The sequence below is a fragment of the Uloborus diversus genome, chromosome 7, assembly GCF_026930045.1.
Source record: "Uloborus diversus isolate 005 chromosome 7, Udiv.v.3.1, whole genome shotgun sequence".
In the NCBI taxonomy this organism is placed as follows: domain Eukaryota; kingdom Metazoa; phylum Arthropoda; class Arachnida; order Araneae; family Uloboridae; genus Uloborus; species Uloborus diversus.
In genome coordinates, this window is record NC_072737.1 from 70,942,802 (window position 1) to 70,969,051 (window position 26,250).

At 34.0% G+C, this 26,250-nt stretch overlaps 1 protein-coding gene across 1 annotated transcript in view; it reads left to right on the plus strand.

The window, feature by feature from the left end:
* LOC129226733 (uncharacterized) overlaps nt 1-25,203 on the plus strand; it is a 58,194-nt gene extending 32,991 nt beyond the window's left edge. The window contains exons 5-9 of the mRNA XM_054861362.1: nt 915-1,063; nt 4,777-4,868; nt 22,611-22,769; nt 22,855-22,924; nt 25,109-25,203. Coding sequence (XP_054717337.1) covers nt 915-1,063; nt 4,777-4,868; nt 22,611-22,769; nt 22,855-22,924; nt 25,109-25,203 — 565 coding nt within the window. The remainder of the gene's footprint in view (nt 1-914; nt 1,064-4,776; nt 4,869-22,610; nt 22,770-22,854; nt 22,925-25,108) is intronic.
* The last annotated feature ends 1,047 nt before the right edge of the window (nt 25,204-26,250 follow it).

The following is a 26,250-nucleotide window of genomic DNA, read 5'->3' on the forward strand; positions in this document are numbered from 1 at the left end:
CGTTGGACATTGTTTTATTTGGGCACAAAACACACTAATCTATCACGTGATATTAGTGTCCTACGGTTACTTGAAAACAAAATGGTTCTGTGGTACTGACAACTTTGGAGTGCGCAATTTGTAGGACAATGTGTGTCGTAAATTATATAAATATTAACTAAATGACCAAAAAAAAAAAAAAATTCAGCTGGTTAGTAATTATATTTCATGTCTTCGTAAATAGTACATGTTGCAAAAGTGGGACGTCTTGGATCAAATCGTGCATTTTGTAGGACAATTTTTTTCCGTCTAATTTAGATAATTACTATGAGAATTATTAAAAAAAAACCTAGTTATAAATATTTGATTACCGCCAAATCAACAAACTATGTCCTTATTACTCCTGTTAGCTACCACTTACAAAATTTTTGTACTGGCTAATGTTTGGCGTCTCGACAAAATGAAGCTACTAACGGAAAATTAGCTTGTTAGTGATGAATAACGAAAAAGGGCGAGGGATCCCGGTCTATTGTCAATTCGGCTACTATTGGCGATATTTAGAGAGTTTACTGTTCACATTAAAATCGCCAATATTGGAAAAATTATTCTGTGTAAAACGTTTTTTTTGTTTCGGTTAACAACAAACTTAGGACGAAAATATTTAAAGTGTTTCTTTGCTTACTCCAAGGCACTATTATTATTAAATTTGCGTGAAAGGAAGTCATGTGATGCACACATCAGCTCGTTTTAACACACACAAATAGGACTACTTTATTCTTTCTTCAGAGTTCCGGTTATAGAGTCAAACTATAGTTTTCGATAATCTTTGATTAAATAATCAAAATATATAGGATATAAGAGACATGTCAATATTTATGCATTTTATTCGTGCTCCTTTAGTGGGATAATGAAGCACTAATTCCGAGTCTGTACAGGTTGCCGAACTTGCTCATACCAGATGTTGGAGGCAATATGAGAGTCGGAATTCAGCAAGAACTGCTAGATCCTGCACTCACGTGGAAGGACATTCAATGGATTCAAACTTTTACTGGTTTGCCAATAGTGGTGAAAGGAGTCCTCACTGGTACGTAAGTTTTGTAAGATTTAAAAGTTAATAATCATTAGAAGTCTCTAAACCCTTTTTTTTATTCGGATGTAAGTTAAAATTACAATATCGTTCTGCGAAAATTGCAACGCTCTTTTATGTAATGTTTTTTTTTGTTCTGACAAAAAATGTTTATAACCTTTGATTTGTTGATAGCAATTCTGTTTCTATGTGTTTACACCAGGATTTTGTTTGCATGTGTAAATATATTTTCTCTGACGCGTGTTCTTTTCTGTAATGCTATGAGTAAATATATCTGGTGTTGAGAAGTTTTGAGAATTTCGCGACAGGCATGCTAACAGTTTTAATCAACTGAAAAGAGTTTGCCATATTTAATTCACTCTCAAACAATGAATTAAATATGGCAAACATTGATAATAAATTGTCAATTGCTAATTGATTCAAATGTTACCGGTATTAAAGCCCTGTGTACCACGGTCTCCCCCACAGGGCTGTAATCGTTTGGTCTTCACAAACAAATTCGATTTTGTGGTGTAAAACTTATGCCATTGCATGCTGGGAATGGTCTAATAACATCGTTTAATCCTTAAATCATTTTATTTCACAAGTTTCTTTACTTCTTAGTTCAGAGATTCCCAAACTTTTCCGCCTCTCGGCACCATTCGAAGAATTTTTTTTTCATGACACCCTACTCCATGTGTTTTGTGTATATATATTGATCTCGTGGGCACTTCGCGGTTCCCTTCGCATCTCTCTGTGGTGCTATAGAAAAGCCCAAAGTGATGCCGTGGCACCCACTTTGGGAACTCCTCTCCTAGTTGATGAATGAAAAATGTGATGCTGATTTTTAAGAAAGAACAGTTGTCGAACTGGAAAGTGAACAATGAGATTTATCGAACTTTCCCCCCCTTTTCTTTATTGATTGTTATTTGTTTCCCTTATTGTTACGTTCTGAGAACATCGTCCTTAATCAAGAATTCGTCGTTTAATAGCGATTAGGACTAGTGATTGCAATACCGGTATACCGAATACCGGTATTTCCAGCAATTTTGCAATTTCGTAATACCGGTATTTGCTGAGGTAAAATACCGGTGTTTTCGGTATTTGATGAAACTTATAAATTGTTTAAAAAGTTTTTAATTTAAATTATTAAATAGCTACTTTTATTTAAAATGTACATTTTTTTTTCATGATACAGAACCAAAATCAATCTATTGAAAATTTGGTTTCAGAAGTACGAACTAAAAGAATATAATTTTATAAAATTATCGGAAAGAGTGCAAAATGACATTTTTCTTTGCTATATGGTGAGATGAATTACATTTTCGTGCGCTGATGTGCACCATGTTTTTATTTTTTCAGTTTTCCTGATCACTCACTTTCACTTTAGTGAAAGTAAATTACAATTGTAATTTCGAATGTATGTCCCATTAATAATTTATTCCAACACACAATTACAGTAATACTTTATGATTTTTTGAACAAAAGTACATTTGCCTCAACTAAACTGAATTAAAAAAAAAAAAAAAACCATTTCGTGTTAGTATGACAAATGGTAATTATTGTTCTGCCCCGCTATTTAGCTTTATACTTGGCAAGATACGAAAAGAAATTATACAGTACTTTAAAAATGTTTATACAGGTAAGGCGTAATCAACAGGAACATATTTTCAGATATTTGCATAGTTATAGTTGTAAAGAAAATTTCAAAGAAAACGAATTAAAGAAACTAACAATATCAAACTTTGTTCAGTTCATCGTGAATTTCAAATTAAAAGGCTAATAAAATGCAAACACAAACCTATCCTGGTGGAGAGAAAATCGTTGAAGATGATGTCAATATTGGAAAATTATCGTCTTTCGAGGATAAATTACAACTAGCTATAAATTCAAAAAAAAAAAAAAAAAAAAAAAAAAAAAAAAAAAAATCAAAAGAAAAACACACACACAAAAGGATTTATCCAAAAATAACACGCAAGAGACCGAATTATTTGAAGATGAGACTTCGTGGCAATTATTGGAGGTGTATCGCGTATGGTTAACAGTAACAGTACTGCTGACCTGAGTGAATTCAAAAAGAGTATTTTCAACTTCAGGAAAGTTGTGCGCTAACATGAGTTTCAGACTTTGAGATAGTTCAGTATATGCATTATGTTTCTTACTATTATTGATTTTTTATTATGACCATTTGTTAATTCAATTTATATTCTTCACAATAAGTTTTCATAAATATTACAGTTTATGCACAAAATCATGAAATGTGACAACGAAACAATATGCTTTAGACCATTTTTGGAGGAATTTCTAATACCGGTATCCCGGTATCACGTTTTGAAAACACCAAATACCGGTATTGCAATCCCTAATTAGGACTTACTATATTTACTATTCACCATTAAACGCTCTTCTCGTGCACCATGGTCAATGTACATTGCTGCTGGTCAATAGCCTCGAGTTCCAATATGGGTTATCTCTGCTTTTAGGTGACTCAAGAGGTAATTTTGCCACATTTTCCAACTCTCATCGAGTTTCCTGACATAAGTATTTTTGGTTTACTTTTTTCATTACGCAAATTCGGGGAACCCCCCTTTGAAAATCATCACGGACAGTAGCGTCCTATTATTAGGTGTTTGTCTCCAAAGTAAAACACGTGGAAAACGTCGACGGAAGTAACATACACGGTTAAAGACTCATGTCGAAAAAAAAAATCAAAACAAAATGCTTTTATTCATTATTTCTTACTTCTAACAGATTATTGAAATAAAGTGGTGCTTTTTGATGAATTGTTGTTATAGTTTTTAAAACTTTGGAACATTGCTAAGCATTTGCTAAAAAGGAAATATTCTCTTCGGTACTAGTTTTTCCCACTATCTTAGTTTTGGCAATTATGCCGCTTTGCTTCTTGGTACTTCAATTCAAGGTTGTCATATTAATTTAAATTTGCGCACTGAAAAGTGATCCTGTTAAAAGTTCCAGAAAGTCTTTATTATTAAATATTGATTGCTTCAATGTGGCAGTCTTAATAACCAAGTTAGATAGATTAACAACGATAAAATTAAAAAAAATTAAAAAACCCCGACTGAGAAGAGGGAAGTAGTAGAATCAAGAGGGAAAATTGAAAATCCTTTTAAAAGCCTTATATTATTCAAAATCAATGTCAATTATTTTATTTGCTATGAAATAGAAGCTAGCAACAGATAAAAATTTTAAATCATTGCGTTTTACTTCCTTGTCGGCCAACAATGAATTCGGTTATCAATCGCGTGAATAAAGGCTTAGCCGTTATTAAAACTGCTTTAAAAAACGTTATAATTCGAATTCTATGAAACATGGATGTTTCAAACACATTCTATCAGATGCGGAAAAAAATTCTCTTTATTTTGATATTAAATTAAAAATTTTTAACCGTGTTTTCACTGAAAAAAATCACGAAAAACCTTTAAGAGGTTTTAAATTAATATCTTCGTTAATTAATGTCATCCAAAGATGCAACCTAGCTAAGAACATTCTCTATCAACTCTTCTTTCGAACAAAAATTGTTTTTTCAAAATCAGTCCATCCGTTTAGGCGCTAGAGTGCAACAGATACGTCAAACTTATAACCCTCTTCCTTTGTGTGTCGGGGCTTAAAAATGTAACGATTTTCACACATCCACGACGATATGCTAACGCTGCACATAAAGTCAACATTTTTATTATGCTATTCAAATTTTTATTGGTATATTTGTTTAGCTGAAGACGCTATACTGGCAGTTGAAAATGGCGCATCAGGAATATTAGTATCAAATCATGGTGGGAGACAACTTGACACAGTTCCTGCAACGGTAATAGATGCATTTATTATTTTCTTATTGAATGCTGTAAAGCTTTAGCAATAGACAGACTTTTTTAAGTTCAAATAAGCAAAAAATTGCGCAAAAGTTGTGATAGACAAACTATAAATTAGGGCTTCGCGGTAGGCTTCTTGACGTTGGGGTATATAAAGAGCGATTTCGAAAGAACTCACCAACTTTCAAATGACAAAAGAGCAAAATGGTATGTTGGACAGAAATGTATATTTGTTCTGAGAAATAATTCCAGAATTGGACGTCAAAGTGTACTGACGTCAGAGGTCAGTGTATTTAAAATAATGTACGAAAGTACTTTGAATTGAAGTCAAATCACACCGCACCTGTGATTTGTCAGATATGGCCACCTTTCACAAAAGCAATATTATGCAATAGAACTGTCAAGTTCGAAGGCACTCTTCTCTCCTGAAATGGATGCAAACATTGTAACCAGTGACTTTGAACTTGACCCTTCATTTGTATAACGTTACTGCTATTAAAAGTGATCATATCGAAACCATTATAGTTTGATTGAATCTCTGTCACTAAACGCGTTTTCACACCCTATTTAAAACATTTGTGACTGCAGCACCCTATGTTCAAAACTGGAACTATTTTTGAAAACTTGTGTTTAACAAATATCTGTTACACATCATTTATTTCACGTTTTCTCTCTCAATGTTACGCATTTATTTCGTTTCGAAGTCATTTAGTTATGTCCTTTCTGAAACACCCTGTACGCCAGCTCTTCCGCATAGTGTGATTATGATAAGTTGAGCTATGACCCTGACAGGGTTTATTTCATTTCAAAAAGTTCAGTGAAAAAGGCACGTGTCATTGGTGCGGATTTGAGTTGGAGCACTTTAGCAAAACTGCTACAAAAGTAATTTAGCTCAACTCAGCATCAATTACCCTTACTTTTTCCACCAAAAGAGGTAAACATTGTCAAGGGCATGGTTTAACCTATCAGAGCCACACTATTTTGGACTGTAAAACTAATGATGTAGAAATAGTTCTTGAACGTTAACAGTGGCGGATGGGGCAACATGAACCGGCCCTGGCATTTACAGGTCAGCCGGCCCCCTTAAGACTTGCTCCTTGAAGAGGAGACGCTCCCACCGTCCTTAAGTTTTTTTTTCCAGATATAAAAGATAGAGCGGATACATCTTCTAGTTTTAGTAGGGAGTCACCATTAGAATTTGAGTATTCAAATTAGGAGAACTGCGTTTACGAATGTGGAGAAAAAGAATCAATAATACGAACACCTGCATAGTAAAAATTAATATTCTTGCTGATGATGGGAAGAAGAGGGTTCGGGGGCACTCCCCCGGAAAATTTTCAAAATTATAGCTTCAAAAAGTTAGTATCCCAAAAGGATTTTGCAAGAAATTTTTTCTTCAGTTACAGCCTATTAAAATTCTGCACAAAATCCGCCATTTTGGAAAAAACCGGCAAAACACTCCATTTGAAATGGACACTATTTCAAAAGTATTTAACCTATTTGAATAATTTTTTTTTCTAAAAATAAGGACCCATATATCCTCTAGACATCGTTTTTGAAAGTTTAGTTAGGTTTTTTGATAAAGAAAAAAATTTTTTGCCGCAAAAAAACTGCATTTTTACCGATTTTATGATTTTTTTTCTCCATGAAAAAAAAGTTTTTTTACTAAACGGAGATGGCAGTCTAAACCCCTTATATGATAGTTTCATAACATATTTTATTATAATCCTTGGATGCATACAGCCTCGGAAGTAAAATTTGAAATTTTGAAAAATTACAAAAATTAGCGATTTTTGAAGTGATTTTACTCAAAAAACCCATTTTTTAAAAAATCTAAAAATTAGCTCATTTGAACCCCATATAATGCTTAACAAGTGGATAGACACCGCATCCCGTATTTCTTCCCATAAAATGTTTTATGATTTTTTGAAAGTGACCTTATCGCCCATTGCATGCATGTAAAATAAAAATGTCTAATAATTTCAGTAGCTGAAATTCTGACTATATTAATGCCTAATAGCTACAGTAATGGTGCAATTTATCAGGAACAACTAAAATCTTACTGACTTTTAATAATATATCAGTAACAAACCGCTTTTGATGATCCAGTCAATTCGTCTTTTTGTAAGACTCTGTGTATAGCCTTTAGATAGAAGAGCCTTTGGTGATTATATTAATGACTAATATCTACGATAATGATGTACTTTATCAGTAGCAGTTAAAATCTTTCCTTTTTTATTTTTATAAATATTAGTTTATTTTGTCTCCAAAGCAACGAATCATATTTTTTCTCTTTCAATTCTCTTTCCCTTCAACTCAATTACGCGATAGGGGAAATCATCAAAGGGAAGAACAATACAATGCATTTAAAACGATTAATTTTAATTTCGTGCTTTGGTTGTCATTGGCGAATGTTGTGACATAATTTTTGGATCCTACCTCGTATGATTACTTTTATACGTAAGAATATGTATACTAAATTCAAACCGCAAAACTCACTTGTAGTTTAAGAATTTAAAAAGTCCACCTGTTTTATGAGAGAAGTAATCAATTGAACGTGGTTGTAAGTTGAGGTAACCAAACAGATCTCTCACCAAAGGTAGCTATTATAGCCAGGGATCCAATTTTTAACAAAAGAAGTGCAGGATCCCCATAGTCTTCAGAACTTATTTTAATGCTTAAGTGGCCCGAATTCGGTTAAAAATACAAAAATTTGACTGAAACAAATAAGAAAGTATGGGAGCTCAGCTACCATAACAATTAGGCGCTGATCAGCAGAAAAATATATTCATATAACGAAGCACAAAAAGACGAATTGACTGGGTCATCAGAAGCGGTTTGATTCTGCTATATTATTAAAAGTCCGTAAAATTTTATTTGCAGCTGATAAAGTGCACTATTATAGTAACTATTAGGCATTAATATAATCAGATTTTCCGTGACTGAAATTATTAGAAATTTTTATTTTACATGCATGCCATGGGCGATAAGATCACTTTCAAAAAATCATAAAACATTTTATGGGAAAAAATACGGGATGCGGTGTCCATCCACTTGTTAAGAATTATATGGGGTTCAAATGAGCCAATTTTTAGATTTTAAAAAAATGGGTTTTTAGTAAAATCACTTCAAAAATTGCTAATTTTTGAAAATCTTCAAAATTTTAAATTTTATTTCCGAGGCTGTATGCATCCAAGGATTATAATAAAATATGTTATGAAACTATGATATAAGGGCTTTAGACTGCCATCTCCGTTTAGTAAAAAAACTTTTTTTTCATGTAGAAAAAAAATCAAAATCGGTAAAAATGCAGTTTTTTTGCCGCAAAAATGATTTTTTTTCTTTATCAAAAACCTGACTAAACTGTCGAAAACGATGTCTAGAGGATATATGGGTCCTTATTTATTTTTGGAAAAAAGAATAATTCAAGTAGGTTAAATACTTTTGAAATAGTGTCCATTTCAAATGGAGTGTTTTGCCGGTTTTTTCCAAAATGGCGGATTTTGTTCAGAATTTTAATAGGCTGTAACTGAAGAAAATTTTTTTGGGATATTTCATATGTCCCTTAGTTGTAACTACTGTAATTTTTTCAAAAAAATCGTGGATAGTCATGTGACAGACCCTGCCTGATCTGAAATGGAATGGATCAGTTGAGTTACCGAATCCGGTTCAGCCTCGTCAAAACAAATCATTTCCCTGCATGTCAAATAGTGCCAAAAAATGTTTTCAAATTATCATGTCGTGGCGCAAATGTTATTGTTGATGACGTCAGCGTTACTCGATCATTCCCTATTATATATATAAGAATACTTTGAAGATTTAGTTATAAGTGCATAAATCCTTATTGTTAACTTTTTGAACATTTAGTTATAAAGTAGAGGAATGTGGGGCAAAGTGAAATCATGGAGAAGGAATACTAATGGAGAGAGTCATAGCAAATGTCTCAGTGAAATAAGCTTGGGACCCAATGCTTCCCAGGTCAGGCGACTTGTTTGGTTGGGAAGTTGTCGCGTTTTGGCACGCAATCGATTTTAAAATATAATGTAATTGCATTTTTTATGTATTTTGATTATTTCCTAAAATGACGGGCATGTACAAATAGTTTAAAGTGTTCTGTTATTGACTGAAAATTTATGGATTCATATGTATTGGAATCAATGTTTTGAAATGATTTCATACGCAGGCGTACTAGTATTTAAATTGAAGTATAAAAAATAGCAAATCTTTATTCTTGCGTATATGCTGTTCACAGGAGCTTGGCGAGAAGATACTCGCCAACAAAGCTAATGTACACAAAATGCTTAAGAGCCGTTAAAATAATTACTAGTTAAGTAAAAAATGTTTTTGTGGAACTAAACTGTTATTTGCACTCAAGGTATACAATGTTTTATAATTTTTATAGGTAAAATAAGTCCAAAAATTTAAAAATTATAGGCAACTGTGGAATATGTACTCGTTGAATGCATATAAATGTTATTTTTTCTTTATTTAGAAGTAAAAATCATTCGTACATGCTAGGGAAAGTTATTGGCCCTCCTTGTGTGGCTTTTCCCTCACAGTTTACAATGCTAAAATACCACACTATTACTATAAATCTAATTTTTCTCTTCTACAATTAAAGGTTGTTATCATGCATGGCTTCAGCTAATGAAAACTTCTTCAGCGGTTACGGTCAACTCGAAATTGCTCCCCAAGTCACATGGTACTGTTGCCGTATCGGGATAGTAGGGTTGCACTCTCTCCATCTATTCCTTCTCAATGAGTTAAATAGTTTTCGAAAACTTTTTCCAAAATAAACAAATTCGAAATTTGTTCTGAAAATTACGGTATAGAAAGAAAGAACAATATATTTCATAATAAGACGTGCATTGACGCAATATTTTTTTATTTTTGGCAGTAAGTTTGTACCTTCAAGAAAAAGTTTACAATTTTTCACCTGTTTTTTCATGGGGCGAAGTGAAAAGTAAATTATTTTTCTAATGAAATATTTTTTATTTGATTATAAAAGATTTGCAAAAATATACTGCGTTGCCTGAGTCAGTAATAATTATGAGAAACAATTGCTAGTTTCATTTGTTTTCATTTTAACTGAAAGAAATCAAAATACACCGCTTTGACGTGATTAAAAATCGAATTCCTTCCTTTCTCATAAAACTAAATTAGCAATAAGTATAAAGAACAAAATAGTATTCATTTAGAAACGGAAGTACGAAATGTAAGCACATAAAAATTTGAAGAATTTCCGATACAGTAGACCTTTGTTTTACTTATATCGACTTTTATGCACTACATGTAAAAAGAAAACATAAACTAATTTCGTGTTCTGTTTACAAAGAGGAGATGGCTATGATAGTCTTTTGGCAGTCATTAAAATTTTTTCTCTGTAATTCTTTGCAAAGCATTAACGCATCCATGATTACTTGCGTCATTTCCATGATATAATCTTGCTTCACTAACAAATCAGAAAGATCATTTCTATTGTCTAGGAATGGCTCAAAATTTTCAATGTTAACGTTTTTGGTTGTGCGTCACCAACGTCAGTATCCTCTTTGGTTTTGGCCTCCTTTGTCACTCCTAAAAGCCTTTCTTCCAGTGATTCTGAGCTGTGTGAGTTTAATGACTTTACTCCGGGAAAGAGCTCTGAAACAAATCGCATGAAATATCTCCTGTGGTCCAAGCTCGATTATTAGCACACCAAAATGCAGTTGATTATGCGTAATATGCAATTTTTATGAGTTTGGATTTTGAAAGAAGGGAAAATTTTATCTGTTTGCATTGCCGCATCCGCGTAAAACCGAAATCATCCGCGTAAAATAAAATAAAGGTGTCAAATCTTAAACCGCGTATAATCGAAACCGCGTAAAATAAACCCGCGTAAAACGAGGGTCTACTATGTCTAAAACCTTCTCTATATGGCTATTGAAGTACGAACTGTTTAAAAAATGAGTCGCCTATAATCCCCTAATATTTTGCTTTAGTTATTTTGGGAAATTTCAATTATTGTGGGTTCTTGGTGCGATTTAAAATGTTACCAAGTTTGCGGTAATCGTTTTGGGACACCTTGGATAATGCTTTCCTCCTTACTTTGTAAAACGGTTTTTTTTACTAATTTTCGTCAAAGAAATATTGTCGCGAAATGCTGATATACTTTTGGTCACTATAAAAGGACACTTAACATTTCCATTCGAAATGTTTTCAAAATAAGTAGAAAAAAATTGGCGATTGTTTGAAATTGTGCGAAAAGACAAATTAATGCGAGTTTTTGTGCTGTCTATGGTTCGGCTAATTTAGTTCGTGGATTATTTTACACATTATCGAAAGTTTTAAAGTTTCTTTAAACTGTGATATGTTGATTACATGGTGAAAGCAGAGAAACATTATTACGTAGTTTTCGTCTTCAAAAACAGCGACAGTTGAAAGAAATTGCCAAATACCTCAGCTACCAAGATTTTTCTGCAAATAGTTTGGCAAGATTCTGCTGCTAGATTAGATAATGAGTAAGTGTCCAATCAGCACAAATAAATAAAAAGACCATTAATTGCATTAAAAGTCTACTAAAATTTTAAAATAACCAGCGAAATCTATTTATTTTTTGCTAATCTTGTAGAAAAACGTTACTTAAAAATTTGACTTGAGAAAAACCTTGAACAGTCAGACGAAAAGCAAAAATATTCAACAATTCTAACTATCGACAGGGAGTTGAGATGATACCCTAAATACTGAATTGGGTTGATGAAAGCATTCGAACATGGAATTAAAATGCGTATAGCTCGTTTTTTATTCAACTAAGAAATTTCGAACAGATGCCATTCATCTTCAGCCAAAAAACCAGCGCATTCGATGGACAGATAAAGTTAAAATGTGCAAGTACTTTTTCACCCCCATATTATAGTCCAGTCAATAGGTAGAAAAAAAACGGGCTTGCCTTACAAAAAATGGGGTCAAAGATTTTATTTTTTAAATTTGTGTATGCTTTTGCCAATATGAAAAAACCAAGTTATCCAACACGAAAGACCTCGGGAGAAGTTTTGGGGGCTGAAAACCCCCCAAAATTTGTGACTTTTTGTGGTATTTCCAAAATATCTCAAAAATGGTTAAAATTACAAAAAAACTTCCAATGCAAATGTTAAAGAGGATTAAATTTCCTTCAACTTTTGTCATTACAACATTTTTGTGGCATGAAAAGCAAGCGAGTTACAGCTTCTTGAAAGTCACACTTTTTCTGAACTCCTTCAGAGAAGTGCGTGAAAGCGCATCGTAAACGGAGGAAAAAAGGAGAAACGCCGGCAGTGTGACGTTGGAAATCATTTGTCTTTCACAGCTGAGGGTAAATGCCTTCGTTCCCTTTAACTTAAACAAGACACCCCCATTCCATCCCCCCCCCTTTTTTTTTCTCCAAATGAGATGAATCGACTTAATAGCTACTCATGTTGGTAACTTCAGGGTTTGAGCGAGAGTGTGTTTTATCAATTTGTGTGTTCTGTATTACAATTTTTTTCCCTAGAAATGATTACGCCTAACCAAAGTGTTTTATTATTATTTGCGAAATCAGTTTGCATGAATGCGAAATAAAGATTGAAGGAGAAGGGAATAGAAAATCTTCAAAGATGCAGCGCAAAACGGCAAAATGAAGAACATCGGCGTTTTTTGAAGTTCTTAAAAGAAGTGACAATTCACACTGCCTGTCACAAAAGCCATATCAATGAGCAATCAATCTCTTCCCTTGAAGTAATGGTTGAACCTAACATGTTAACTAAATTCCTCAAGAAAGATTTCTGGCAAATTATAACAACAAGAATTGTCTTATTCAACTTCTTGAGACATATTTCGAAGAGTGTGGCATTGAAGTTAGGCAGACTCAAGATGATGCCGACTTACTTACTGCTCTTTCAAAGGCAAAATAAATTGAAAAGGTTGTTATAGTGGGCGAGAGGATATAGATCTGTTGGTGCTGATGACAGCTTCAGGACAGCCTTTCAGCAACTTGTTCTTTTTAAAACCTGGAGGAGGGAATGCTTGTGATTTGTTTTTCCCCCCACTAATTCTTTTAAGTTTGACCCCAACAATATTCTTTTCATCCATGTGTTTAGTGGGGGTGATACGACTTCGGCAATCTTTGGCCAAGGCAAAATTAAGTTGTAGAAAATAGTCAAAAAAAAAAAAAAACCTGAAATAAAGGAAGCTGTTGAAGTATTTATGAACCCAATCTGTCATCATGATGCCTTAGCTGCAGCTGGAGAAAACATTTTGCAAATATTATACACAGGTGACGTAAAGTATTTGAACCTATCTTAGGATACTTTGCAATTTAATCTTTTTATAAAACTAGTATACAGGGCTAAGATAAATCTTGCAGGGCTACCTCTAACGTGCGGGGAGGGGGGATGCTGGACGTTATCACTCATATCGGTTCTACCACCAAATTCAAAGTTGGTTAGGCAACACAGTTGATCCAGAGAAATGGGGTTGGGAACGCAGAACGCAAGGTCTAATGCATGTTAACACGAAAAGAGATTCAGTTACTCAGAATCTTTTGAAGATTGTACCTAGTACCTGCAAGAAAAATTGTACTGGAGCCTGTTCTTGTCACAAGGCAGGTTTAAAATGCTACAGCACGTGCAAACACTGCAGTATCACAAATTGTGAAAATGTTGCAGAAATTTCATCTTTGGATGAGCTGCTGAAGAAGATGATTTGTTCCAGGAGCTTTTGGAATTACCGCAACAAGGAGATGAACAATTAAAGGACCACAGCTTCTTTCTACCTCCTATAGATTCTGAACCGGGAAAACCTGGGCCTTCAAAACGGCTTCGAAGAAGATGAACAGCGTATTTTGTTGTCCTTTCTCTATTTGCTTTAAGGTCGAATGAATCTCTCTGTAATTTAGATCTGTATTATTCTGTCGGTAATTAATCTGTATTAAGCTTCTACAGTTGGATTTTCATTGTGAAAGGTAATTCTTTTGGGTTTTTCATGCCTCAAAATGTCAGTTTCTGCAGAATTTTTTCAAAGTGTTCATTACGTATTACTATTGTACCTTTATTTATGCATTATTATGTCTATTGTTTGCTTATTATCACCCTAATATTTATTCATTCAGATTTATATTCGAATATTACATTTTCGCTTGTAATAGAATAGATGGTACGAATTATGAATAAGAAGATTATGTAATTCAACCACAAACTGCAATATAAATCATATGTTATTGGAGTCTGACTGAAGACTACATCTGTCAGACTAGAAATATTAGTTCGTGAGCGGTGGGGGAGGGTTTATTATTATTATTGTATCAGAGCATAGGATGCATAACTGTGTTGATTGTTTGCTTATTAGTTGCCTAATATTCATTCCTTCACAGTAATGTTTAAAAATCGCATCTTTGATTGCAATAATTAGACTAGAATGTACGAATTATATCCCTCAAATGAATGTATATATTGTCTAATCCAGTTACAAATAGCAATATATCATCTATTATTGGAGTCTGATGAAGACTACCTCTGTCAGATCAGAAAAGTTAGTTCGTGAGCAGTGGGGAAGGTTTTTTTTTATTATTGCATCGTCGTATGTGCTTTAAATGAATGTGTATATATGTATTTCAGTTTCATAATACATCGTTTGTTTTTGGAGTCTGGTGGGAACTAATCTGTTAGCCAGAATTGCTACTCTGTGTCCAGCGGGGGGGGGGGGGGGGGGTGAGTAAGAAACTCAAACTACTCTAACTGTCGATAAACTCTCTGAAACTAAAGTTTCTATTCAAGTTCTAATAATTATGACACCTTGCTTTCGGTGTGAAAACTTTTTTTTTCGGAGTGGAGGAAAACTGCCTATTTTCAAAGAGCTATAGCAAGCTTGTTATTTGTGCTACAAAAAAGTTGTAAATACAAAAGTTGTAGGAAATTTTATGTTCTTTAAACTTTGCATTTAAAACTTTTTTCTAAGTTGAACCATTTCGGAGATATTTTGGAAAAAACAAAAAAGTCATAAATTTTTGTGGTTTTTCGGCCCCCAAAAGTTCTCCCGGAGTCTTTCGTGTTGGATAACTTGGTTTTTCCATGTCGGCACCAATATGTACAAATTAAAAAAATAAAATCTTTGACCCCATTTTTTGCAAGGTAAAATGTATCTATTGACTGGACTAATTAGGGAATTTATGCGAAAATTGAGAAGTAAATTGGAATAAAAGAACCTTCAATCAAATTCTTTTCGAACCGATTTATTAACCTTCCTAGTACCAATATGAACAAACTTTTAAATTTAAAGCCAAATCGGCCGGGTAGTTTCCAAGTTTAGCGGCAACATACATACGTACATGCCTACATATTTACCAACATCCATTTTTACATATATAGTTTTGTTTTATCAAATAAATGAGTAAATAAGAGTAGGAATAAATGAATGAAAGAATAAATAAATAAGATAATCTATAAGAAAAAGTAAATGAGTGAATAAAATAGTGAATGAATAAGAAAATGAATGAATGAATAAATATAAGGGAATTATTAAATGATGGATTATAAATGAAATAATTAATACATGAACATCTAAGGGATATGATAAAGGATTCAATCACTAAATGAAATTAACTATTCCACTTTGCCCCGCATAAACTTGACTAACTGTACAAATTATTTAAAATACAAGTAAGCTAACTATTAACTAAATAAATACTGCACCGAATATTAGTAGTTCTCAATTAATATTTAATATGTTAATAACGTGAACTCTATCATTTAATAGTTACAAAATAATTATTGACTTACATCAAAATACTACAATATGAGCAACTTTTGAAAATTCCCACACAGCACACTCGTCCATAAAACGACTATTTCTCGTCGAAACTCATCTATACTCATCTACATCTAAAGGTGATATCTATTCTACGACTAATAAACGTTATTTCTAGATGTTCTACTAAACGTCTATAATTAGACATCTATTAGTCATCCTTTACATACGTAAATTAGATCATCCACAAGGGTCGTCTACTAAACGTCGAATAGAAGTGTCCAGTAGAATCAACACAAACAGTGATGGGTGAAAGCGGATTGCGGTGGTGCTAAATGCTGCAAAAAGTGAATTAAAAATAGTTCATTAGTTCATGTAACAACGGTTAAAGGGCTAGAACTATATTTTTAAAAAATATTAATGACAATGATGATATTTATAATTTATTGACATAATTGGCAACACTTGTTGCTATGTTATTAGTGTTGAAGCACGTGCTTCAACGTACGTTGAGCAGCACCGCCGCTTTTTACTTCTGATATTTTAGCGTCTGTTTTCAAGCGCCTTATTGATTTCGGTAAGCTTATTCATCTTGTTGATGATTTCTGTTTCAAAATGATATATGGAAATAAGACTGTTGGATAAAAAAATAAGCTTACACACATGAAAAGTTGAAAATAAGGTCTTAAGTTTAATAGTGTAATTGCAATAAGTACTAAAAAATTGGACTGGCAGATTAGAGAAAAATGTATGAATGTTAAAAGGTTAAGGAAAATGTCATGTGTCGTATAAACATTACAATAAAGAGTCCAGAATTAAAAAAAAAAGGTGTGCTTCGTTAATAAGCGCACCTAGAAGACGTTTTTTAGATTATCTATAACGGTACTTGGAAACGTTACCTAGCGCTATGGATATCGTCCATTATTGATCTGATTCCGCCATATTACATCCATTGTAGTCGTGTCGTGTAAAGACGACTTTCCACTGTTATGAGGGGACATTTCGACGAGTTAGGGACGGTTTTTAGATCAGTTATAGACGAGTGTTTGGACCAGATTCGACGACTTTTCAACGTCTATTCCACCAGTTTATGTTGTGTGGGTTGCTGTATTATCATCGTCTTTGATTTTCAGAGGAAACTTTTTCTTGATTGGAGTAGACTACATGTGTTAAAACGCAGTTCAAATCAGGGCCGATCTTAGCAGGTGTGCAGAGTGTGCACCGCATAACGGCGGCCAAAGCAAGGGGCGGCCGCGGGGCGCATCATATAGTTCTTTTAATCAAGCAAAATTCCTCAAGAATCTCTCAAAAGATAACTTATAATAAGTCAAATAAATGTGCTGAATTTTAAATGTTCAATTATGCCGATGTAAGTGCCGATTTCCCGACATCATGTAATAGTTTAAGAAAAATAGATTGTTAGGGAACATTGTGTTGGTTTATTGTCCTTTAATATCTACTCTTTACACACATGCTTCATTTGGTTGCAAAATTTATGACAGAACCGGTAATCGGGCATGGATACGGGGGAAGGGAGATGAGGGAAATGGCCTCCTCCTGAAGGATGAAAGGGTGCCTTCTAAAAGGAGCAATCAGACCCCAGGGCGCAGAGGCGTAGCTAGACCCGACTTTCGGGGGGGGGTTACTTATTTTATTATATATATATATATATATATATATATATATATATAATAAAATAATAGATAGATAGATAGATAAATAGATAGATGTAATATGTGTGTAAACTTTTTTCAGTACTAAAAAAATAATAAGAGGAAGGTGAATATTACATACTTTGGAATGGGGTGCCCCAAGTTCGATACTTGTGTCAAACAAAACAAAAGCAAGGAATTTTTTTATTTATTGATTTTTTTTTATAATGTTTTGGAAAATTTAACTTTTATTTCTTTTTCCTCCATTTAATTTAAAGTGAAACTTCTAGCAACGAGTCTAGTCAAAACCAGTCTATCCAAATCAGAGGGAAAATCAAATATCTGATGAGCGTGTTCCGTTCATTTCAGTGTGACTGCTTAATTTAGAGGCTTTACACACATCTACAAAAGCTGGCATCGCTGAAAGCTAATCGATGCATCCATTTCCGCCTGTAAACTGAATGTTTGACTTTCAATCTCGTCGGTGGTCAGACTATTTTTAGTAACTTGGTTCGCACTAAAAGCATGAAATAAAATAAAAAAGATTTCTTGATTATAACCTGCAAAAAATGAAATGACTTTTCATATCGTTATATTTATATGTTGCTTTTTATATGCATTTACATTTATGCTAATTCAAAAGCAGTTACTAAAATTTGAATTAAAAAAAGGGGGAAGAAATTATAGGCGGTAGAAAGTTATTTACACTAAGCTGCATACCCTCTGTTCTCCTCTCAAGTTTTTATTTTTAATTTTATTAGCTGCTTTAGAATTTACATAAACATCTATTTGAGAGAGCAACATCAATTTTCGAGTGTTATTTTCTACTTTTTAATGCGTACCAAGCTAACAGAAATAGTACAGAACAGTCTAGATTCATTTCGTTTTTAAACATTTTATTCCCGTAATGCTATGCAGTTTTTCTTTTAAATTAAAATAAAATTTCCTTCAGTAGGGTTCGATGGGATTAATGCTGCTTCTGCAGACTACTTCGTTTTCTTCAGACGGTGTTAACTTTCTCTTTTTAGAGCAACCATTTTCGTCATTTACGTTTTTTTCTTTGGGTTTTAAAAAGCTTGTTATCAGTTTTGCTTGCTTCATTATACAACAACGTTCACTTAGAATATACTATTCTAAATAGTTCAGACTGCACGTATTTAAAAGAATACGCAGTAAATATTGGCTGACATTTTCGACAAATCGATGTTATTTTGCAGTGAATACTCTGGTTAGCAAAGGTCCAACAAAAACCTTATGTCTCGAATTCCGGCTATGCTATCATTTTCGGATTCGAATCCCAATCCAGCAAGCAAAAGCATTTTCTTCAACTCGAAACAGAAAGGGCTGAGGGGGCAAAAAAGGGAGTTAATATGCCACTAATAGGTTTTCTAGGAAGATTAACAAAAGGACAGTCGTTTCGAGCACTTTCTTGGAAGAAGAGTAAAGGGCTGAAATTCACAGGTTGAGTATTAGTTGCATTATGGATGAGTATTTCAAGTTCATGGTAAAAACTCATTCAAGTTAAAAGCCATTTTGCTCGGTTATCTGATTTAGTACTGTTCTTTGGTAGCCCTCTTTCTTAAAATTATGTTTCCTTATAGAAAACCGAGATGATAGGAGTGAAAAGAAAGTTTAAGATTTTTTCAAGTAACGAAAAAAGGAAAATCCTAGAATATTGGCCAGGTTAGATTTGCAGCGATTGCTAACCTCAAGAGGATAAATAAGTAATAAATAAATAAAAAAAAACAGAAAAAAATCAGGCACAAAAAGTAATAAAAGACTTTCTTGAAAAAGATACGCTTAAAGTTTCTTTTACTGTCAAAATGATTCCTTAAACTCGCAATAAAGCATTTAATAATGTAATAATAGAATAAAGACCTAACGAAACTAATACAGAGGAATTTTGATCAAGAGCCCATATTGTCTTTAGTATCGATTTCAAATTTTTACCATCATATTCCAAATTTCTATAAAGTTTCTTAAAGCCCTTAAGTGGATCTTAAAACCTCTTTATCTCGATTTTTTTACTTCCTGTGAAATTCGAAATATACAGATTCAACTGTATGTAATATTTCCACTGCGCCGCTCAAAAAATTAAACATATTTAAAAATTTGCAGAATCTATGACAAAAAAAGGCAACATATACGTGGATTTAACAAATCAATCTCATTTCTAAAGCAAAGTGTGAAATTTCACTCAATTATCAAAAAAATGTCGCAGCAGAGTGAGGAGTGAGGCGTCTTTAGGCTTGAGGGTCACTCATGGAGCCGATTTTGAATGGCACTGAGGGGGGGGGGGAGAGCAAAGTGAGTTTTTGACCATTGTTATTCAGAAAAAAAGTCGTTTTGATTTTTTTTTCTTTTCTCTTCTCTTCTTTTTCTCTTATCTTTTTTTCTCTTCTCTTTTCCTTCTCTTCTCTTTTCTTTCTCTTCTCTTTTCTTTCTCTTCTCTTTTCTTTCTTTCTCTCTCTCTCCTTTTTTTTGAGACAAACATTTCGGGGGGGGGGGTTGTCCCCAAACCCCCCCCCTTAGCTACGCCCCTGCCAGGGCGGCCACTAATGTTTACCCCCAAGCTTTTATAGACCTAAACAATGAAGACATATTTTATGTCATATTTAAAAAAAGGTATACTGATTAGATACTCTCGCAAGCATTTCAAACAACAAATTCTGTTTTTAACAATCGCGGATGCGTGGAGAGACAGTGGAAAATTGTGACTCCCCTGAGAGTCAAACATATATGAGTGACAAACTAAAATTTTGTAATTTTCCCCCTTTACAGCATGTTTTTCGAATTAAAATCTCGAATGAACTGCCCCGGGTAGTAAATTTAAACGTAGCTCCAAAACGAAGATCCAAAAGAATGCCATGACCTCTTTGACTAGACTAAAGAAGGTTTAAAATAGCGCTTTTAGGACTTTAATTTCGGGAAATTTTGCTGTTTGAACCACCGATCTTAAGGACCCAATTAAATCTCTGATTCACCCCTTCCAATTTAACTTAATCAAACATAGCCTGAAAATGTTGACTTTAAAATCCAAAATGTGTTTTCAGAGGACAGCCCTTCTTAATGTCATCAAAAATTGCTTAAGGACATTTTTCGTATTTCTTTTTCGAAATTTTTGCGATGGAGGGCCCCAAAATTCATTCCCAAACATTACTACCAAAGATAGTCTCAGTTAGCGTCTTTAGAGAGGCCCCTAATCCCACCCCCTCAGTTTGAAATTGACTACAGTTGCAAAAAACAGTTCATGAGGGCACATTGAACCCCCGTCCGCTCTTTGTCCCATCGTTATCAAACAATGCCTTAAATACGATTTTGGGACTTCAATTTCTAAAAAACTCTGGAGGAGAACTGCCTGGCTTATGTAACTTTTCACGACGCTAGGGCATATACCCGTCAATCGTCGAAGTGAGGTGGAAAAAAGTTTATAGTTGTGTTTTTCAGATATTAATATCGAAAAATATCCGAAAGATCCGCCGAAGCTTCCCAGTTTTGTTAACGTCACCAAAGATAGCATAAAATTGCGCTTTTAGAAATATCCGCTTGGGAGCCCCAAAACCCTTCCTTCCCAAAAATAGACTAAAATGGATTTTAGTTCCGAAAAATATTTTGGTTCGGAATATTTTCACGTTTCCTCTATCGTTTTCAAATATAGAAAAAAATGGTTTTTTGAAACAATAGTGCCGAGAAATTACCGGAGGAAAGCCGTCTGATCCAATACCGTCACCAAAGACAGCCTAAATTTGCGTTTTAAACTTCAATTTCGAAAAATTTCAATGGGAGATGATTGAATCTCCTTCCCTCGAGCAACGTCAACAAAGATAACACAAAACTGCTTGTTTAAAACTTCAGTTTCGGAAAATTTTCGGGAAGAGTGCCGATCTTTCCTAAGCTGCGGTCACAAATAAAGCTTCGAATTGATTTCAATTTTGAAAGATTTTTAGAAGAGAACTCCAACATTACTTTTCCCCTGAAGTCTCGAAAAAGTTGCTAAAATAGCGGTATTTCCTAAAACAGCGTCAATTTCGAAAATTTCTTCCATGCGCCTTGAATATATCCGACTCTTTTTTCTTTGCAACCAAACACAACCAAAGATTACTAAAACTATTTTTGGTACGCCAATTTCGATAATTTTCTGGGAGCAATCTCCCCTCCCCTGATTCCCCCCCCCCCCCCTACGTCCTTTCCTTGATGTCACCGAAGACAGACTATAAAATGCGTTTTTACGACTAGTAAATTTGGTATCTATTACTTTCTTCAAAGATATAAATTGTACCTCGTTTTACGCGGGTTTATTTTACGCGATTTCAATTATACACGATTTAAGATTTCACACCTTTATTTTTTTTTTTACGCGGATGCGGCAATGCAAACAGATAAAATTTTCCCCTCTTCCAAAATCCAAACTCCTAAATATTGCAGATTACACGTAATAAACAGCATTTTGGTGTGCTAATAATCGAGCTTGGGCCACTAGAGACATTTTATGCGATTGGTTCCAGAGCTCTTTAAAGAAGTAAAGTTATTAAACTCACACAGTTCAGAACTCACTGGAAGAAGAGCTTTTAGGAGTGACAAAGGCGGTCAAAACCAACGAGGATACCGTCATCGATGACACACAACCAAAAATGTTCACATTGAAAATTTTGAGCCATTCCTAGACAATAGAAATGATCTGTCTGATTTGTTAGTGAAGGAAAAACTCTATCATGGAAATGACGCAAGTGGTCATGGATGCGTTAATGCTCTGCAAAGAATTACAGAGAAAAGTTCTTAATGGCTGCCAAAAGACTATCATAACCCGCTCCTCTTTATAAACAGAAAACGAAATTAATATGTGTTTTCTTTATGCACGTTGTGCAAAGAAGTCGATATAAGTACACATTAAACTTATTACACAATTAGTCATCACTAGAATGAAGTATTTTGTCATCTGCGGTACCAAACCCCTATTTTAACACTAGTATTAAGTCTCAATTTACGCGGCATTTTCGTATAACGTAACCCCCGCGTAAAACGAACTTGATATAGAAATTTGAAGAAATATTTATATGGACGTCAAAGATTAGTCAAAATATGCAAATTACTCTTGAGGGGCGGCGCATTAGGTCTTTGCACAGGGGCGGCCGATACCCTAGGATCGGCCCTGGTTCAAATATTATTAGAAAGGTGGCGTTAAAAGCAGAGTAACTATTTCACCATTTCACATTGCCCCACATTACATTACAAAAATCCATTATTAATTCTTTGAACATTTAAGTGCATAAATCCTTATTATTAATTCTTTGAACATTTAGTTATTAGGACATAAATTCTTATTGCTAACTCTTCGAATGTTCTCCCACTTAGTTGGACGCTCTTCCGGAGATAGTACAAGCAGTCAAGGGTCAAGCGGAGGTATTCCTAGACGGAGGGGTTCGATCAGGCATGGATGTCTTCAAAGCGCTGTCGCTTGGAGCAAGAGCGGTATTTTTTGGACGACCTGCGATATGGGGACTTGTGCATAGTGTAAGCGTGAAGAGAACTTTTTTTTGTGCATTTAATATTCGATTAGCAAGAGCGCAACTTTAAAAACTGAACTTTGTATTTCTAGGGTCAAAATGGTGTGAGAAATGTTTTAAGAATAATGGAGAACGAGTTGGATCAGACAATGGCTTTATCAGGCAAGATAATTCTTGTATATATACTTATATTAATCTTTGCACTAAATGAAGAGGTCCTATAAAGTTTTGATCTTTTTTTGAGTATTCGGAATGTTTTGAGAATAATCGAAAAAGAGTTAAATAAGACAATGACTTTTTTTATCAGCCAACACAATTCTTCATTATACAGGGTGTTCCGTTTTAACCTGCAAGACCTTTATTTTCGCAACCTTTAGTCCTAGGTGTATACTTCCAAATGCAAAAATGTTCAAAATCAGATGCAGAGTTAAGGTATTGAAAGTTTCACGCAAAAGTAAAAATGAGTCAAAAAATACAAAATTTGACTTTTTATACGGGCCCCCAGGTCCCCTAACTTATATTTAAAGAAATAATCTCCATTGAAAGATATTACTAACACAAAATACTTGGCATTTGTGAGACCAAAATTCAGGGAGATATTCTATTTTAAAGTTTTAAGGGACCATAAAAAGATGAGATTGGAACCTATCACCCTTTCAGAAGAATAACAGGTCGTCAAAGTAAGAAAAACAAGGTATTTATATTTTTAATTGCTATTCAAAAATAAATGCAAATGTTACGCCATGATACTCAAAAACACACGACAAAACATCGAACAAGTTGTAAAACCATACTCTATGCACAAGTATAGCAGTTAACATGTATTTAAAATTATATTTTTCCTCAAAAGGCGTTATTGACGGTGAGTGAAAAGTGGTGTATGTCACAAAACGCTGCGTTTCATATCTGGGTGAATATTGGTCGTACTAATTTCAAACTTTTTGTGTTAGAAATGTTTTTGACTGGAGATTATTTCCCTGAATATAAGTTAGGGGACATGGGGCCCATATAAAAAGTCAAATTTTGTACTTTTTGACTTATTTTTATTTTAAACTTTCAATATTTAAATTTTGCATCTGATTTTGAAAGTTTTTTCATTTGGAAGAATACATCTATCACTAACGGTTGCGAAAATACAGGTCTTGCAGGTCAAAACGGAACTCCCTGTATATTTTTTTACAACTTGTATCTTTTTTTTAGCGATTTTTGCTGGATTGATACGTTTCAATTTTCTTTTATTGTCTATGAAAATACAAGATGGTTATCATTAAAGTGAACCCATTTGAACTGATCTAGAGCTTGTTCTAATGGACGTAAGTCTATCAAATTTGTCTTACAGGTTGTGCAGACTGTGAGAAAAATTTTGAAAAAAAAAAAAAAAAAATGTTTGAACACAAAAATTTATTATGGAACTTTTTTTTGATGGTCCTTCCATTTGCTTCAATCATCTTTCAAAGCGTTATACATCGTGTTCAACAGTAACGCTTGTATTTTTGAAAATTATGAAGAAAATGTAATTTTTTGTTTCAAATTTGTCCTAATGCTTTTATAAAATTTAAGGAAATGAATGCGCCTTTTATCTTATTCTGTAAGTTTCTTCATCATTTCAGCACCAAAAAATCTGCAGTATTTTGCGTATTTCTTTTTCTTTTATTTTTTCCATTGTTTGGCCTTTCTTTCCTCAGTTTTTACCTTTTGTTTTCATTCTTATTTCAAAACATTATCCTATTTCGTATGCTTATGCGTAAAAAGCTTTATTACCTTTTGGATCATTAATGGAAGTAGTACTTAAATGAATATTGTAGTTACTATTTGCTTCGTTAATGCAGGTAGCAATTTAACCATTGGTGAGGAAATTTTATTTAAATTGAATTACTAGTAATTCGCAGTAGTGATTACTTTCAAAAATCTGAGGTTGTTGGTTTTATGTTTGCATTGAAAATTGTTTACTCGTATTTGGAATTACAGCGAATCTCTTCTTCTGCTCAAGAACTTACTTTTTTGCTGCTTTTTAAAAATACTTTGATGTAGAGAAGGTAGCTTTAAGTTTTTCTGTTATCTTAAAATAATTTGAACAAAAAGCAAGGCAAAAAAAAATTGATTATTAAAATGGCTTAGGCACTACAAAAAAGTAAAATGAATTACGGAATTTCTAGTTGGAGTAAACGCAACCTTGCAGCGTAGCAATGCTGTAATTAGGATATGCGTAGTCTTCACAATGCTGCCAGGTTAGGTTTTCCTCAACTATAGGTGGGTGGTTATAAACACATAAGTTAGTTTATTGAGCATATTAAGCGATATTTACGAGTAAATTTGAATTTAAAGTGGATTTTTCTTTTCTTTTAGGTGTGTCCACCTTGCAAGACATCGACGGAACGCATGTTGTGAGAAAGCAGTCGCTTAGCTATCCATTAGAGAGAAAAATTTCCGAAGAACTATGAATTTTGCAGCTGACTCTATTTTCATCACGCCCACCAAATTATAATTCAAATTAGACATATTACTGGGACACGTCCAGAGCCACTATGCAGAGAAGCCAACCGTTATAGTCGAAAGAGACGGCAACGGGCCAACCTAGAGCTCTCATATATACAAGCCGACGCATCAGCTAAAGTTTAGTCATTTTGGATCGGATTTTTCATTGTTGCCGAGCTAGGGTTACCAGAGGAAAATTTCGGGTTTTACCCAATTAGCCGAAAATAATACTTTATTTAATAAACAATTCACGTGCCGCTAATAATCGATCGCAGTGAATAATGCCCCTATATATACAAGCCCATGCAACAGCTTAAGATTAGCCATTTTGGATCGGAGCGCGTGTTTGAGTGGTTGCCTTTTCTGGCGAGTAATCGCGTTTGGTGTTTGTTCACTGTGAGCAATTATTAGCAGCACGTGAATTGTTTATTAATTAATATATTATTTTCGGCAAATTTGGTGATATCCGACACTTTGCTGTGATAACCCTAGCTCGGCAACAATGAAACATCCGATCCAAAATGGCTAAACTTAGGCCGACGCATCAGCTTATCTATATAGCAGCTCTAGCAGTGAACAATCACCAAATGTGATTGCTTGCCAGAAAAGGCAACCTCTCAAACACGCGCTCCGATCCAAAATGGATGACGTTAACTGATGCGTCGGCTCGTATAGTATAGCTCGTATGGGTGCCTTAAGGGAGAGTTTTCTAGTTTCATTTGCCAACTTTCAAATGTAGATGGCGCAGAATTTCACTCGGTTTTAAAGGGGGGGGGGGGAAATAAAGGTCCCTCTCTAAACAGCTTCACACAGAGGGAAGTAATTAGGCGTTAATAGCTGTCACGGGAATCACCGAACCCCTCTCCCTTCAGGCAAATGCAAAGACGAAGACCGGTTTGCTCTTTCAACATTTCTCTAGAGGAGCAAATGGTCAAATTTTAGCTTCGGAGCGATTTTTGTGATGCAGTCATAGGAATTAGTTTTTCTGAAAGGTATTGACACCAGGGCCCAAT